At 44.5% G+C, this 19,125-nt stretch overlaps 1 protein-coding gene across 7 annotated transcripts in view; it reads right to left on the minus strand.

The window, feature by feature from the left end:
• Positions 1 to 19,125, minus strand: part of LOC134340988 (suppressor of tumorigenicity 14 protein homolog) — a 176,142-nt gene that overhangs the window by 39,203 nt on the left and 117,814 nt on the right. For all 7 annotated transcript variants that reach the window (XM_063038649.1, XM_063038648.1, XM_063038645.1 and 4 more), the window contains exon 18: positions 7,116 to 7,252. In XM_063038649.1, coding sequence (XP_062894719.1) covers positions 7,116 to 7,252 — 137 coding nt within the window. The remainder of the gene's footprint in view (positions 1 to 7,115; positions 7,253 to 19,125) is intronic.

The raw sequence follows: 19,125 nt of genomic DNA on the forward strand, positions 1-19,125 counted from the left end.
TCACACCAAACACAGCCACTGGTACAGCTTGTGACTTCCTACACTATCCTCTTCCATGATTTGATAGTTCCTGGTCAAACCGAGAGTTAGATGTCTGTCTGCAGTAACTCCACTACAGATTTTCACAGTACGGCATTGACTAAAAAGGGCCATCTGCAACGAGATTTCCCCAGTGGCCCAGAAGCAATGCATGGCAGAGTAAGTAAACTCCCAAACCCTACAACATCCTGACTTGCTTCCCTTCTGACTCCTCCCCACAGACCCCAATCTCATTGCATGTCAGGAACTGAGGTCTGTGGTCTTTCAGGACCAACCCCTATTCCATCCCACATCCCAGTGCCAAGCCCAACTCCAGAATCCATCCCAGTGCCCAGCACTGTCCCTGACCTCAGGTCAACAACACCAGACCTGGTCATTCTTCAGCTGTTGGGCCCCAAACCCAGAGCCCAGTCCTTGCCTGGTCCTCAGCCTGCAAACTCTGACCCACAGAACCAATGCCATATCACTATCCTCTCTCCAGCACGGACCTAGCTCCAAATCCTGACCCCTCAATCAGACGTCAGCAGTGCTCCTTGCTATATACATTCACGCCTTGGAAGTGAAGAGAAGGTACGATTAAAAAATTTGTAGATAACATGAGAATTGGTGGTGCTGACAGGAGCGAGGTGGTTATGATTTTGATCTATTGGGCAGACAGTGGAAAAATGGAATTTAAGACAATAAAGCATTAGACCTCTACTTAAGTCCTCCTGCAGACTCCCTGCTTCCTCAACACTACATGACCCTCCACCTATCTTGCCACAAAGCCATTAATTCTGTCATCGAAATCATTGACATATAATGTGGAAAGAAGCAGTCCCAACACAGACCCCGGTGGAACACCAGTTGTCACCAGCAGCCAAGCAAATTAGGCCCCCTCTATTCCCACTCCTTGCCTCCTAAAAGTCAACCAATCTTCTATCCATGCTAGTATCTTTCCTGTATACCATGGGCTCTTATCTTGTTGAGCAGCCTCATGTGTGGCAACTTGTCAAAGGCCTTCTGAAAGTCCAGGTATACAACATCCACTGACTCTCCTTTGTCTATCCTGCCTGTTAATTCCTCAAAGATTTCCAAAAGATTTCCTCTAGGAAACCATGCTGACCTTAAGAAATACAACACTACCTCTTTCCTACTCTCGAAATGCCCTAGCATTTTATCATGTTCCACTTTGATCACAGAATCCTCTACATCCTTCTCAGTAAATACCGATACAAGTACCTGATTAAAATCCACGAAAACAACATCCACAGCAGTACCCTCATCAATCACCCTTGACACCTTCTCAAAAAACTCAACTGAGTAAGACATGGCTTGCCCCACCCAAAGCCATGCTGACCGTCCCTAATTAAGCAATGTCTCTCCAAATGGTCATAAATCCTATTTCTTAGAATGCTCTAGAATAGCTTCCCTACCAGAGGCATTTCAAAGGCTCTTGGCTATAGACCCAGTACTACCTCCTGCATCTCAAAATTCCCTCGTACACTAACATGTTCCACACTGATCTCACTATCTTTCACCTCCTTCTCCTTGGTACAAACCAAAAAAAAAGTACTCATTTAGGACCTTGCTTATATAATCACCTCCAAACACATATTCCCTCCTGGCTCTCCAAATTTCCTTTGAGTTCTTTTTTTGTCTTTTTTTATAATCAAGTATTCTGCTTAATTTTTAGCTTCTTAAACCTATGTACATTTTTTTTCTTCTTGACTACAATCATCACCTCTCTTGAAATCCAAGATTTCCTTACCTCGCCATTCTTGTTCTTCCTTCTGTCTGGAACATACCTATCCTGCACTCTGAGCAGTTGGTCCTTAAACACAACAACGTATGTGGACTTGCCCGAAAACAACTGTGTCCAATTAACTCTCCCTAGTTTCTGCCTAATCAAGTTCTAGCTTGCTCAACCTTTCCTTCAACATCCTCAGTTTCTTTTTGCGCTCTTTCCAGCATGATGGTATCATTCCTACAGCAGGGTGACCAAAACTGAACAGATAAGCGTGAGATGATTCACTTTTGGAGGCCTTATAAGGACTGGACATGGGTCATGGGGAACAATGAAGAACAGAGGCCTTGTTATACAAGGTGACAGCTTAGATAAATGCGGAGAAGCTGGCGTATGGGATACTTGCCCGCTTTAATCAGGCATGGAGTGTAAAAGCAGGGAGGTTTTGGTAGAACTTTACAAAACATTGGTTAAGCTGAGCAAGAGTTCATCGTACACTCCTGGTTGCCACACTATAGAAAGGGCAGGATTACACTGGAGAACATACAGAGGAGACCTGCCAAAATGTTGCGTGGGATATAGCATTGCAGTTACAGTATGAGATGAGACTGAAGAGGCTCGGTTTGTTTGCTTTGGAGCAGAGGAGGCTGAGTGGGTACCGAAAGAAGTGTACTGAATCATTTGATGTGTAGATAGCACAGCTGTATAGGGCATTGGTGAGGTAGCATTTGGAGAATTGTGTGCAGTTCTGGTTCTATAGGAAAGATGTAACTAATTTGGAAAGGGTGTAGTGAAGATTGACAAGGATTTTGCTTGTCAATTTTTACTGCACCCTCTCCAATTTAATCACATCCTTCCTATAGAATGGTGACCAGAACTGACGGGCTTAAGTTATAACGAGGTACTGGATAAGCTGAGATGGTTTTCCGTGGGGCAGAGGAAGCTGAGACCTTGTAAAGGTTTATAAAATCATGAGGGGCATAGATATGGTGAATGGTCACTGTCTTCTTCTCAGGGTAGGAAAGTTGAAAACTAGAAGGCAGAGGTTTAAGGTGAGAGGGGTAAGATTTAAAGTGGACCAAAGGGACATTTTCTTCCTCCCCCAGAGTGGAACATGGTATATGGAATGAGCTATCAGAGAAGATGGTAGAGGCAGATACAACATTTGAAAGTGTTATGGACAGGTACATAGATGGGAAAGGTTTAGGGGATACAGTCCAAATGTGGGTAAATGGGACTTGCTCAGGAAGACGCAATGTTCAGCATAGTCAAGTCTCCATGTTGTGTGAGTATCAATCTAGATAGGGTAGATAGTTCCCTTTTGCAGTAGTGTCCAAGAACAGAGAGCAAAGGTTTAAGACAAGGTGTAAACAATTTAGAGGGGAACTGAGAAACATTTTTTTCCAGGCCACTACAGTTTACAGCACTAGAATTCTGCACTGCATGACACTACAACTGTGCTGCATAGCACTACGATTCTGCGCTGCGTGGCACTACAATTTACAGCACTACGATTCTGCGCTGCGTGGCATTACAATTTACAGCACTACGATTCTGCGCTGCGTGGCACTACAACTTACAGCACTACGATTCTGCGCTGCGTGGCATTACAATTTACAGCACTACGATTCTGCGCTGCGTGGCATTACAATTTACAGCACTACGATTCTGCGCTGCGTGGCATTACAATTTACAGCACTACGATTCTGCGCTGCGTGGCATTACAATTTACAGCACTACGATTCTGCACTGCACTACAGTTTACAGCACTACGATTCTGCGCTGCGTGGCATTACAATTTACAGCACTACGATTCTGCGCTGCGTGGCATTACAATTTACAGCACTACGATTCTGCGCTGCGTGGCATTACAATTTACAGCACTACGATTCTGCACTGCACGGCACTACAGTTTACAGCCCTAGAATTCTGCACTGCATGACACTACAACTGTGCTGCATAGCACTACGATTCTGCGCTGCGTGGCACTACAATTTACAGCACTACGATTCTGCGCTGCGTGGCATTACAATTTACAGCACTACGATTCTGCGCTGCGTGGCATTACAATTTACAGCACTACGATTCTGCGCTGCGTGGCATTACAATTTACAGCACTACGATTCTGCGCTGCGTGGCACTACAATTTACAGCACTACGATTCTGCGCTGCGTGGCACTACAATTTACAGCACTACGATTCTGCGCTGCGTGGCATTACAATTTACAGCACTACGATTCTGCGCTGCGTGGCATTACAATTTACAGCACTACGATTCTGCGCTGCGTGGCATTACAATTTACAGCACTACGATTCTGCGCTGCGTGGCATTACAATTTACAGCACTACGATTCTGCGCTGCGTGGCATTACAATTTACAGCACTACGATTCTGCGCTGCGTGGCATTACAATTTACAGCACTACGATTCTGCGCTGCGTGGCATTACAATTTACAGCACTACGATTCTGCACTACAATTTACAGCACTACGATTCTGCGCTGCGTGGCATTACAATTTACAGCACTACGATTCTGCGCTGCGTGGCATTACAATTTACAGCACTACGATTCTGCGCTGCGTGGCATTACAATTTACAGCACTACGATTCTGCGCTGCGTGGCACTACAATTTACAGCACTACGATTCTGCGCTGCGTGGCATTACAATTTACAGCACTACGATTCTGCGCTGCGTGGCACTACAATTTACAGCACTACGATTCTGCGCTGCGTGGCATTACAATTTACAGCACTACGATTCTGCGCTGCGTGGCATTACAATTTACAGCACTACGATTCTGCGCTGCGTGGCATTACAATTTACAGCACGATTCTGCGCTGCGTGGCATTACAATTTACAGCACTACGATTCTGCGCTGCGTGGCATTACAATTTACAGCACTACGATTCTGCGCTGCGTGGCATTACAATTTACAGCACTACGATTCTGCACTGCACTACAGTTTACAGCACTACGATTCTGCGCTGCGTGGCATTACAATTTACAGCACTACGATTCTGCGCTGCGTGGCATTACAATTTACAGCACTACGATTCTGCGCTGCGTGGCACTACAATTTACAGCACTACGATTCTGCACTGCACGGCACTACAGTTTACAGCCCTAGAATTCTGCACTGCATGACACTACAACTGTGCTGCATAGCACTACGATTCTGCGCTGCGTGGCACTACAATTTACAGCACTACGATTCTGCGCTGCGTGGCATTACAATTTACAGCACTACGATTCTGCGCTGCGTGGCATTACAATTTACAGCACTACGATTCTGCGCTGCGTGGCATTACAATTTACAGCACTACGATTCTGCGCTGCGTGGCATTACAATTTACAGCACTACGATTCTGCGCTGCGTGGCATTACAATTTACAGCACTACGATTCTGCGCTGCGTGGCATTACAATTTACAGCACTACGATTCTGCGCTGCGTGGCATTACAATTTACAGCACTACGATTCTGCACTGCGTGGCATTACAATTTACAGCACTACGATTCTGCGCTGCACTACAATTTACAGCACTACGATTCTGCGCTGCGTGGCATTACAATTTACAGCACTACGATTCTGCGCTGCGTGGCATTACAGTTTACAGCACTACGATTCTGCGCTGCACGGCACTACAGTTTACAGCACTACGATTCTGCACTGCAATTCTGTCAGGAAAAATCTCCAGCTCCAAGTTCACGATTTTTTCATTCCAGATTTTTGGGGATTTATGTGTATTAAGTTTTAGATTAACTAAATGAATGGCTGAATTGAACAAACTCAAAGTGTAGAAATTAATCACAATGGGAGAGGGTGTGTGAGAGATGCAGCTATCTCTTCTCCGCCCAAATTAGAGGTACATGATGTTCAGTCATAATCTTTCATCGAACTGTATAGAAGATTACTGGAAGTGAATCAGTCTGTAGAGGACACAAGTGAGGGGTCCAGAATGGGACTTGGGCAGGCAGCAGCCAAGTGATAGGATAATGCAAGGGCAAAGGGCATGGAAGGTGATGGAAAAAAGCAGTGTAAGAAACTTCTTCACTCAGAGATGGTGAACCTGCAGATACCTCTCCACATACAGCAGCAACTGCATGTATTTGAGGACGAGATAGATCTCTAATCTCAAAACAAATCAATAGGCATGAGAATGGATCAGGAATATGCTACCAACACAGAGGACCAACCATAGTTGTACTAAAATACAGAGCAAGCTTGAAGGGCTAAATTGACCAATATTCCTATTTTACATTGTCTATGTTTCCTAGAGGGAGGAGGGAGGGAGAGAAGGAAGGCGAGGGAAAGGAAGGGACCAGTGGCAGAGAGAAGGGAGAACACAGGGAGAGGCAAGAGTGTGGGGATGTCATGACAAGAGAGTAAGGGTGGGAGGGGAGAGAGATTTTTAATGCGAGTGGTAGCTAGTGTGTTTGAATTTACTGAGCCTTCACAGCCCTTCTGGGAAGGGAACTGGGATGATGCAAATGCTGGAATTCTGAGCTGCAAACAAAAATGCTGGAAACAATCATCAGATCAGGTAGCTGCTGTTGAAGGGAAGTTGCTGACCTTTCTCCAATTCTGGAAGGTCACTAACCTGAAACATTAAGAGTTAAATATTTCCAACATTCTCTATTTTTGTTCCCCTCCTCCCAGTCCTGAATGACTGACCTCAACTTCCAAATGATTCTACGCTCATTCAGGAGAGACCCCCACCCTGCACCCACTCTGTCAGACTAGTGGGACCGTCTTCTCATTTCAACTTTCCACATCATTTGGAGCATCTTCACCCAAACATTTCCTTCCTTTCCCTCTCACCTAGGCCTTGTCTGAACCCTGCTTCCAGCAGGACTCACTGTGCTGTGTGTAATTATACTCCATCTTGGGCTTGTCTTACTTGTATTCAACTTTGAAAACAAATACTACTTCAAAACAAAGCTTTGCACACAAGTCCACACTCTGATTTATTGAGAGCTTCTCAGATCTATCCTACGTGTGGGCATGGGGTCATTTTTGTGCAGCGTGCTTTATTTGCCATGCCAATCTTGCTGCCAGTGTGAGGTGGACTCTGAATTTTTATGTCCATTATAGAATGTCCATGTAATGGTCAGATAAGGTGTGAGCAGTTCATTCTATGGAACTTTCGCAGAGAGCATTTGGTCACTAATATAAAAAGCCTAACACAACAGCTACTTTTCACAGCCATAGTTACATATACTCCAGTGAGGGTGTCAGTCGCATGTGGAAAGAGGGGCTTTTAAAGGTACAGTGAAGCAAGTGAACCCATCGACTCTGCATTCCCTGGTAATTTGCTGTGTACAGAGCAGCGTGTACGAGGGCCTTACCTGGCACGCATCAATGCCTCCGCTCAGGTAACCCGCACACAACATGCGGGAGGTGACTGAACTGCTCATCAGATTATTACAGACAGCTCTGTTGATGATCCGTATTTCTGCTTTCTGCAAGACCGTGGCCCCAGCACCTGCAGAAGGAAAAGGGAATGGCTATTAAATCATCTCCTGAATACAAGTATCACTGACTTGGCAATATTGCTGAAGCATTCCACTTCCACAGGCTTGAATGACTTCCACCCAGTTGCACTCACCCCCATCATTGCAAAGTGCTTTGAGAGACTGATTCTATCACATCTGAAATCCTGTCTGCCCTCTACCCTGGACCCCCATCAATTTGCCTATCGCACCAACAGGTCAACAGAGGACGCCATTTCCACGGCACTTCACTCTGCCCTGACCCACCTGGACTGCCCCAACTCTTACATCAGAATGCTGTTCAGTGACTTTAGTTCGGCATTCAATACTGTGATCCCCTCCAAGCTGATCGCCAAACTTTGCCAGCTTGGTATCAGCTCATCCCTCTGCAAATGGACCTTGGACTTCCTGACCAACAGACCTGAATCAGTTAAGTTAGACAACCTCTCCTCCTCCATTCTCACCCTGAACACTGGTGTGTCTCAAGGCTGTGCGCTGAGCCCTCTTCTGTACTCCCTTTTCACCTATGATTGCGTTCCTGTACATGGTTCTAACTCCATAATCAAGTTCGCAGACGACACTACGGTGGTTGGCCTGATCAGAAGGGATGACGAGACGGCCTACAGGGACGAGGTCCAGCAACTGGCTGTGTGGTGTGCCGACAACAACCTTGCCCTTAACACCCAGAAGACCAAGGAGATCATTGTGGACTTCAGGCATGCCAGGAGCCACACTCACGTCCCCATCTACATCAACGGAGCTGTAGTGGAGCATGTATCAAGCTTCAGATTCCTTGGTGTCCACATTTCCGAGGATCTCACCTGGTCCCTGAACTCCTCCATCCTGATCAAAAAGGCGCAACAGTGCCTTTATTTCCTGCGGAGCATCAAGAAAGCTCACCTCTGTCCCAGGATACTGACAGACTTTTAAAAAAGCGCTCCAGCATGTGGTGAAAACTGCCCAGTGGATTATCAGCACCCAATTGCCCACCATTGAGAACACCTACCATAAACACTGCCTGGGCAGGGTGAAAAGCATTATCAAGGATGCATCTCACCATAACCATGGACTTTTTACTCTCCTCCCATCCGGTAGGCGCTACAGGAGCCTCCGCTCCCGCACCAGCAGGCACAGGAAGAGCTTCTTCCCTGAGGCTGTGACCCTGAACCTCACATCACAGCGCTAAGCAGTATTGCACCCATATTGTACTGTCTCAGTACTTTTATATTTGTGTGCTGCAGCACTTACTTTTTATTCGCAGTTATTTTGTAAATAATACTATTCTTTTGCACTTCTGGTTAGATGCTAACTGCATTTCACTAGCTTTGTATCTGTACTCGGCACAATGACAATAAAGTTGAATCTAATCTAAGAAATCTAATATTAGCAACAACAACTCACACAGGATACAACTGCAGCCTCACTGCCTGTGAGCTTGCTGATGTCCAACCTCTTTGGCCACGTAGCTCCTCCTCTGGCATTCCCTCATCTCCAAAAGCACCTACCATAACTCCGAAACTGAAATCGAGCTGAGTCCATGACCGGTCAGCCATGATCTTATTGAATGGTGGAACAGGCTCGACAGACAAGATGGCGAACTCCTTCTCCTGTTTCTAATATTCTTATAAATTCTCTGCACAAAGTGGCACTTTACACCACGATTTAGTGCTGATTCCCTTTAACAGACTGTGCATAAGCAGTGAGCAGTGGTGCCTGGAGGCAGTGAAAGGGTGAGGGGAGTCCTATGGGCAGTGACGGAGGCACCTTTCTGTTTCATCTTTCTCAATGGGGAGGGTGAGCAGCCATTGGCACCAATGACACAGGCAGAAAAGGATACGAGCTCCTGTTCAGCAGTCACAGGGAGTCAGGAAAGTAGGTCCTTGGATGACTCTTGGATAATCTCTGGATGACTCCATAAGATATTGGAGCAGAATTAGGCCATTCAGCCCGTTGAATCTACTCCATCATTTGGTCACAGCTGATCTATTTCCCTCTCAATCTATTTTCCTGCCTTCTCCCTGTAACCTTTCGCACCCTGACTCATCAAAAATCTACTAGCCTCCACTTTAAATGCCCTCAGTGACCCGACCTCCACAGCTACTTGTGGCAATAAATTCCACAGATTCACCACCCTATGGATAAAGAAATTTCTCCTAATCTCCATTCTAAATGGACATCCCTGGGTGGCACAGTAATGTAGTGGTTAGCACAATGCTTTACACCACAGGTGATCTGGGTTCAATTCCCACCATTGCCTGAGACTTCAGGGTTTCCCCTCACATTCCAAAGACATACTGGTTGGTAAAGTTAATTGGTCATTATAAATTGTCCTGTGATTAGGCTAGGGTTAAATTGGGGTGCAGATCAAAGGGCCGGAAGGGCCTATTCTGCATTGTATCTTAATAAATAAATAGTAATTGGACTCCCAGATAGTTGCTGAATTACTCCTGATGCTATGTTCTAGTCAGGGCAGGAATGTGTAGGTGAAGAACTGGTGCAGGGAATGCGATTCAGATTCTTGGATCATTGGAATCTCTTCTGGTACTGGTCGTCCCTGTCTCAGAGGGACAGGGTGCACCTTAACTGAGGGAAACCAACCTCCTGGCTAGGAGGTTTGATATTGCTACTGGGGAGAGTATAAATGAGTTTGGCAGTGTGATGGGAACCAAAACACCAGTCAGAAAGTGGACGGATTGAAGGGAATGTGATGTCAGAACCACTAAGCTTTGAAGGAAGGATAGGCGAGAGCAAGGTGATAGACACGGATGGGAGGGATGGGTTGAAGTGCATTTATTTTCATACCAGGAGTATTAAGGGCAAGGATGATGAATGTAGAGCATGGACCGATACATGGAAGTATGATATTGTGACCATTACAGAGACTTGGTTGACAGGGGAACAGGACTGGATGCTTAGTGTTCAAGGGTTTTGATGTTTTAGAGAAGAGATAAAAGAAGTAAAAGATAGGTACAATCACTCTGATGAAATTATACTACATATCCACCCGCAGTGACACCCAACCCCTCCACACAAACAAAAGCCACCTGGACATTGAGGAACAGCTACGCAAACACATTATGTAAAGATTCAAAAAACAACAGATGGTATGGGAAAGTATATAATTGAGAGGGGGACTATGATGCTATTGGGCAGGAACTGGGGAGCATACTGTAAACTGGGAACAGATGTACTCAGGGAAATGCATAGAAATGTGCAGATTGTTTAAGGAGCACTTGTTGGGGGTTCCAGATAGGTTTGTTCCATTGAGGCAGGGAAAGGATGGTAGGGTGAAGAAAGCAAAGTTGACAAGAGATGTGGAACACGTAGGCAAGAAGAAGAAAGCTTACTTAAGGTTTAGAAGCAAGGATCAGACAGGGCTCTAAAGAGTTACAAGGTAACCAGTAAGGAGCTGAAGAATGGAGTTAGGAGAGCTAGAAGGCGGCCTGAAAAGGCCTTGGCAAGTAGGATTAAGGAAAATTCCAAGGCATTCTACACATGTGAAAAACAGGAGGATAGTTAGAGTGAGGATGGGACTGATCAGGGATAGAGAAGAAATATACACTTGGGAGGAGATAGGGGAGGCCCTTAGTGAATACTTTGCGTCAGTATTCACTACTCAGAAGGGCCCTGACATTTGTAAGGACAGTGCAACATAGGCTGATATACTTGAACATGCTGTTGTTAAGAGAGAATATGCTAGAACTTTTGAAAAGCATCAGGATAGTTAAGTCCCCGGGGCCAGGTGGGATATACGCCAGGTTACTACAGAAAGCAAAGGAAGATATTGCAGTGTCCTTGATGATGACCTTTGCATCCACACTGAGCTCGAGTAGCACCAGCGTGGCAAAAGTTATTCCTTTGTTCAAAAGAGGATTAGGAATACCCCTAGTAATTACAGACTGGTGAGTCTTACTTCAGTGAGGGACAAATATTGAAGGTTCTTAGAAACAGGATTCACAAGTATTTTGAGAAGCATAAACTTATTAGGGAGAGTCAGCATGGCTGTGTGTGAGGCAGGTCATGCCTCATAGAAACATAGAAAATAGGTGCAGGAGTAGGCCATTCGGCCCTTCCAGCCTGCACCACCATTTATTATGATCATGGCTGATCATCCAACTCAGAACCCTGCACCAGCCTTCCCTCCATACCCCCTGATCCCCGTAGCCACAAGGGCCATATCTAACTCCCTCTTAAATATAGCCAATGAACTGGCCTCAACTGTTTCCTGTGGCAGAGAATTCCACAGATTCACCACTCATGAGCCTGACTGAATTCTTTGAGGATGTGCCAAAGGACATCAATAAAGTTAGAGCAGTGGATACGGTGTCTAAGGATTTTAGTTATGCATTTGATGATGTTCCCCTTGGTCATGTCATTTAGACAGTCAGGAGGCATGGGATTCAGGGAAAATTGCCTGTGTGGATATAGAATTAACTTGTCCACAGAAGCAGAGGGTGAATACAGATGGATCTTATTCTGCCTGGAGATCAGTGACCAGTGGTATTCTGTAGTGACCCCTGCTCTCGGCGATTTTTATAAGTAACTTGGATGAGGAAGTGGAAGGGTGGATTAGTAAGTCTGCAGATGACGCAAATGTTGGTGGAGTTATGGAGAGTGCAGAAGGATGTTGGAGGTTGCAATGGAGCTTACGAGACAATGGCGCCTAACGGCAACTCCTTTGCTTACATCTTTGGAAACCGCTCTATTTCTATCTTTAAAATCTATTTTTCCCTTTCAGAGTTCTTTTGAAGACCCTGACATGGAGTTACACGCTGACTTCAGTTCTTTGCGGGAATGGGACCCGCTCACGACTGGCTGTTACTTGATATACTAAGGATGCGGCCTAGAAGACTAGTGCACTTTCGGAGTTTCCGGATTTCATGGCTCTGGAGGCGTGCAGACTTGGGTCAGTGCCTCAGCAGGAAATCAGTGTGTCGTGGGAGACAGAAGATTGAAAGCAGCGAGTTGGCTGCTGACTGTGAGCCCGGAGACCCGAGTTCTTTGGGCACAGAGCTCAGAAGAAGCGACACAACAGACTTTTAACACCAAAAATCAGCGAGTTGTTTGTTATGTCTCCCATCTTGCTGTGAAACGGAGACACCACTTTTTCCCTTATTAGGGAGACAGAGAACCTGTGGTATGTCAAATACCGGGTGAACTAGTAGTCGTTGGGGTACTGCAAGTCTGTGTCTTTAGTGATGCTTTGCTGCACACTTGAGTGCTTGGTGGGGGTCGCTGATGCTTTTTTTCCTGGTGGGGAGGGAGCTGAGGGGAGCTTTAGGTTCTAACACTTAACTGTCGTTCATTCTTTGGGGCACTCCTCTGTTTTTGTGGATGGTTATGACAAAGAAGAATTTCCAGGTGTATATCACATACATTTCTCTGACACTAAATGTACCTTTGAAACCTTTGAAACATTGACAGGATGCAGGGTTGGGCTGAGAAGTGGCAGTTGGAGTTCAACCCAGAAAAATGTGAAATGATTCATTTTGGAAGGTCAAATTTGAAGGAAGAATACAGGGTTAATGACAGGATTCTTAGCAATGTGGCGGACCAGAGAGACCTTGGGGTTCACATCCATAAATCCCTCAAAGTTGATGTGCAAGTTGATAGGGTTATTAAGAAGTTAGCCTTCAGTTGTCAGGGGATTGCATTCAAGAGCTCTGAGGTAATGTTCCAGCTCTAAAAAACTGTGGTTAGAACACCCTTGGAATATTATGTTTAGTTCCAGTTGCCTCATTATAGGAGGGATATAGAAGCTTTAGGGATGGTGCAGAGGAGATTTACCAGGATGGTGCCAGGATTAGATTAATGATAAGTTGAATGAGCTAGGTTTTTTTTTCCCCTTTGGAGCAAAGAAGGAAGAGAAGTGATTTGATAGAGTTGTGCAAGATCATAAGAGGCATAGATATAGTGGAGAGCTAGAGACCTTCTCCCAGCTGTTGGAAAATAAGCCTGGCTAGGTGATTGACCTTTCTGTGGGAGAACATTGAGGGAACAGTGATCACAACTCCTTAAATTTTAAACAGGAGAGATTCTGCAGATGCTGGAAATCCAAAGCAATTTACACAAAATGCTGGAGGAATTCAGCAGGTCAGGCAGCAGCCATGGAAATGAAAAGAGTTAACATTTGGGGCTGGGCCCCTTCTTCAGGACTGGAAAGGAAGGGTGAAGATGCCAGAATAAAAAGTTGAGGGAGGGGAAAGAATGGGTGATCGGTTGATATCAGGTGGGTCGGAAAGATAAAGGGCTGGAGAGGAAGGAATCTGAAAGGAGAGTGGACCATATCAGTAAAGCAAGGAGAAGAGGCACCGGGGGAGGTGAGAGGCAGGTGAGAAGAGGTAAGAGGCTGGAGTGGGGAATAGAGGAGGGGAGCAGAGAGGGATTTTTTTTTTAAACCGGAAGGAGAAATTGATATTCATGGCATCAGGTTGGAAGCTACCCAGATGGAATGCAAGGCAAGGGTCGCCTTACTGATGGGACCCTAGCGAGATATTTGAATTATCCTTAGCGACAGGCGAGGTACCAGATGATTGGAGGAAAACCAACGTTGCTCTATTTAAGAGAGGTTCTAAACATCAGCCTGGAAATTATAGGCTGGTGAGTCTGACATCAGTTGTATGAAAGTCAGTGGAAGGTATTTAAAGGGACTGGATATATAAGCATTTGGACAGGCATGAATTGATTAAGGATAGTCAGCATCGCTTTGTGCATGGTAGGTTATGCCTAACCAATCTTAGAGAGTTTTTCAGGAAAGTTGATGAAGGCAAGGCAGTGGATGTTGTCTACATGGATTTTAGTAAGGCATTTGACAAGGTTCTGCATGAGAGGTTGGTCAAGAATGTTCAGTCACTCAGCATTCAAGACGAGGTAGTAGACTGGATTAGACATTGGCTTTGCGGGTGAAGCCAGAGAGTGGCAGTAGATAGTTGCCCCTCTGACTGGAGGCCTGTAACTAGTGGGGTGCTCCAGGGATTGGCATTGGGTCCGTTGTTGTTCATCATGTACAGTGCCTATAAAAAGTATTTAATCCCCTTGTCAGTTTTCATATTTTATTGTTTTACAACATTGAATCATAGTGGATTTAATTTAGTTTTTTGGACACTGATCAACAATAAAAGACTCTTTCGTGTCAAAGTGAAAACAGATCTCTACAAAGTGATCTAAATTAATTACAAATATAAAACACAAAATAATTGATTGTATTAGTATTCACCCCCTTCAAGTCAGCATTTAGTAGATGCACCTTTGGTAGCAATTACAGCCTTGATTCTGTGTGGATAGGTCTTTATAGTTTTGCACATCTGGACTTTGCAATTTTTCCCCATTCTTCTTTACAAAACTGCTCAAGATCTGTCAGATTGCATGGGGATCACAAGCAAACAGCCCTTTTCAAGTCCAGCCACAAATTCTCAATGGGATTGTGGGCTGGACTCTGACTTGGCCACTCCAGGGCATTAAATCATAGGTCTCTTGGTGGACACCCTCACTAGTCTCCTTGTACAGTCACTCAGTTTTTGAGGACGGCCTGTTCTAGGCAGATTTACAACTGTGTCATATTCTTTCCATTTCTTGATGATTGACCTAACTGTACTCCAAGGATATTCAGTGTCTTGGAAATTTTCCTGTATCAATCTCCTGGCTTGTGCTTTTCAATTACTTTTTCGTGGAGTTACTTGGAGTGTTCTTTTGTCTTCATGATGTAGTTTTTTTCCAGGATACTGACTTACTAGCAGTTGGACCTTCCAGATACAAGTGTATTTTTACTACAATGAATTGAAACACCCTAACTGCACACAGTGATCTCCATTTAACTAACTATGTGACTTCTAAAAATCATTTAGTTCCACCAGTAACGATTTGATGTGTCATATTAAAGGGGGTGAACACTTATGCAATCAATTATTTTGTGTTTTATATTATTAATTTAGACCACTTTGTAGATATCTGTTTTCACTTTGACACAAAAGAGTCATTTCCTGTTGATCAGTGTCACAAAAGCCAATTTAAATCCACTGATTCGATATTGTAAAACAATAATATGAAAACTTCCAAGGGGGATGAATACTTTTTACAGGCACTGTATATCAATGATCTGGATGATAATGTGGTTAACTGGATCAGCAAATTTACAGATGACACCAAGATGGGGTGTAGTGGACAGTGAAGAAGGCTATCATTGCTTGCAGAGGGATCTGGATCTGCTGGAAAAATGGGCTGAAAAATGGCAGATGGAATTTAATGCAGACAAGTGCATGAGTTTGAACTTCGGTAGGACCAGCCAGGGTAGGTCTTACACAATAAGCAGTAGGGCACTGAGGAGTGTGGTAGAACAAAGGGAGCTAGGAATACAGGTCCATGATCCATTGAAAGTGACATCACAGGTAGGTAGGGTTGCAAAGAAAGCTTTTATCAGCCTTTATAACTCAAAGCATTGAGTACAGGAGATGGGATGTTATGTTGAAATTGTATAAGACATTGGTGAGGCCTAATCTGGAGCACTGCGTGTAGATTTAGTCACCTACCTACAGGAAAGATGTAAATATCGTTGAAAGAGTACAGAGAAAATTTACAACGATGTTGCTGGGTCTGGAGGACCTGAGTTATAAAGAAAGATTGACCAGGTTAAGACTTTATTTCTTAGAACGCAGAAGATTGAGAGGAGATTTGACAGAGGTATACAAAATTACGAGGGGTATAGATAGGGTAAATGCACGCAGGCTTTTTCCACTGAGGCTGGGTGGGACTACAACCAGGAGTCATGGGTTAAAGGTGAAAGGTGAAAAGTTTAAGGGGAACATGAGGGGAAACATCTTCACTCAGAAGGTCATGAGAGTGTGGAACAAGTTGCCAGCACAAGTGGTGGATGCAAGCTCGATTTCAATGTATAAGCACAGTTTGGATAGGGGTTTTGGCGGCAGGGCTATGATCTCGGAGCAGATCGATGGGAGTAGGCAGTTTAAATGGTTTCGACATGGACTAGATGGGCTGAAGGGCCTGTTTCTGTGCTGTACTTTTCTATGACTCTATTGTGGCACAAGCGGAGGCAATGGACCAACATGTGAACAATGGAAATCGGATTTAAAATATTGGGCCACTGGGAAATTCTGCTTCTGGCGGATGGAGCGGAGGTGCATGACTTTAAATTTTAAGATGGCTATAGATAAAGCATAATGTGGAATTTGTGAGAGAGTATTAAATTGAAAGTGGAACTTACAAGAGTATTAGGCAGGGGATAGGGAGGATTCATTGGGAAAGGCTGTTTTAGGGCAAGTTCACATCTGACATGTGGACAACACTTAAAGACTATCTAAACAGAGTAGAGAACAAGTATTCCAGTAAGAAGCAAGGACAAGAACAGCAAGGTTAGGGAGCCTTGGATGTCAAGAGAGGTGGTGAATTTCTTCAAAGGAAAAGGAACACCAAATGGAGCCCTTCAGGATTATAAAGAAGCTAGAAAAGAATGTAAGAAGGAGAGGCAGAAGGGACAAGGATAAGTGTTTGACAAATATGGTTTTTAAAATCCCAAGGCATTGCATATGCACATTAAGAGGAGGAGGCTAACTATGGAGAGGGTAGGACCACTCGGATAAAGGAGGGAACATGTGCTTGGAGGTCCTAAAGGAGACCTTGTGCCGATGGTTACCAAGTAGGTGGCCACGGAGAATTGTGAAATCAGTGTGGAATATTTTGAGATTTAAGAAAACAGGTGGTGTTTGGTCTCTTGAAGAACATTAAACATTAATGTGGATAAGTTTCTTGGGCCTAATGGGATGCACACCAGATTATTGAGAGAGGCAAGAGATGAGATTACTGAGGCAATGACCAATAACTTCATGTCCTCTCTAGCCACAGGCAAGATCCCAGAGGACTGGTAAGCAATGAATGTTGTTGCATTGTTCAAGATGGGAAATAGGAATAATCTCACATCAGTGATAGGAAAGCCACTGGAGAGGATTTCAGGGACAGGATTTAGGAGCAGTTGGAAAACCATGTCTTAAGTAGGGTTAGTCAGAATGACTGTGCAGAGAAAGTTGTGTGACTAACTTGATGAGTTTTTGAGCAGGTGATAAGGTAAAGCTGTGGATGTTGTTTCATGGATTTTAGCACGATGGTTGACAAGGGTCCCTCATGAGACGCTCACCCAGAAGATTAAGATGCATGGAATCCACAGTGACTTCGCAGTTTGGATTCCAAATGGGCTTGCCCATAGAAAACAGAGTAGTCACTGGGACATATTCTGTCTAAAGGTCCATGACCATTGGTGTTCCACAGTGACCTCTGCTGTATGCAGCATATATAATCGACTTGGATGGAAACGTGGATAGATGAGTCAGTAAATTCACAGATGACACAAAGTTTGGTCGGAAATGGTGGAGGCCTTGGAGAGGGTGCAGAAGAGGTTTACCAGGATGCTGCCTGGGTTGTTTTCTCTGAAGCAGCAGAGGCTGAAGAGAGAACTGATAGAATTTTGTAAGATTATGAGAGGTATAGAGCAGATAGCTGGTATCTTTTGCCTGGGGTCAAGATGCTCAATACCAGAAGGCATGCCTTTAAGGTGAGAGGGAATAAGTTCAAAGGAAATGCGCAGGACAAGTACTTTTACAGTGAGCGGTGGGCACCTGAAATTTGCTGCCGGGGTGCTGGTGGAGTCAGATATGATAGGGGTGTTTAAGAGTCTCTGAGATAGACAAACGAATGCGCAGAGAATGGAGGGATATAGACATTGTGTAGGACAGAAATTAGTTTAGTTAGATGACCAATTACTAGCTTGATTAGTTTAGTACAGATATTGTCAGTCAAAGGACCTGTTCCTGTGCTGTATTGTTTTATGCTCTATTATTTTTTGAAAATAATCAGTATTTTTCAAAAGTGGACCTTGTAGAATGTGTGCCCAGGTCCAGCCTCGTGGATGGGGTGGGGTCCAGTCTGGTGGGTGATTGGTTCCTGGTGTGTACTGCTGCTCCTTCATGCAGTTTGATTTATGGCAGTGAACGAAAATTAATTTAAAAACTGCAGATGCTGGAAATCTAAAATAAGCAAGAAATGCTGCTAATATTGGCAGGAAAAGCAGCGTCTGTAGAGAGTGAAAGAGTTAATAGTTCAACGGAAAATATTTGGCCCAGTCCATCACGAGTATAGCCCTCCCCACCACTGAGTGTTGTCACAGGAAAGCAGCATCCATCAACACCCAGGACACGCTCTCTTCAGGAAGATGGTACAGGAGCCTCACGACTCACACTACCAGATTCAGGAAGTTACTATTTCTCAATCATCAGATTCTTGAACCAAAGGGGATAACTTCACTTGCCCCATCATTGAAAAGTTCCCACAACCTATGGACTCACTTTCAAGGACTCTATATTGCATGTTTCCAATATTTATTGCTTATTTATTTATTATTATTTCTTTTTGTATTTTCAGTCTGTTGTCTTTTGTACACTGGTTGAATGGCCAAGCTGGTGCAGTCTTTCATTGATTTTATCATGATTATTATTCTACTATGGATTTATTGAGTATTCCCACAAGAAAATGAATGTCAGGGTTGTATATGGTGACATATATGTACTTTGATAATTGTGACGAGAATACACATAAAATTAAGATGTTTGCTGGCCTGGGTTAGCATCAGTGACATCAGCAAGTGGTCTGCCACCTGCCCTCAGGGGAAGGAGAGATAAGGAACAATGGAGCAGCGTCTGGAGATGTGTAATGAAGGAACGGGAGAGAGAGAGCTGTCTGGAGTGGCTCCCCCTTTGAACCCTGAACTGTTTGAAGTGATGGACAGGCGATACCCCAGCAGGGGGATAAAAAGGGACAGGTTCGCTAAGACAGACACACGCCACCCGAGGTAACGAGACCCTGG

This window comes from Mobula hypostoma, chromosome X2 (assembly GCF_963921235.1).
Source record: "Mobula hypostoma chromosome X2, sMobHyp1.1, whole genome shotgun sequence".
NCBI classification, from domain to species: domain Eukaryota; kingdom Metazoa; phylum Chordata; class Chondrichthyes; order Myliobatiformes; family Myliobatidae; genus Mobula; species Mobula hypostoma.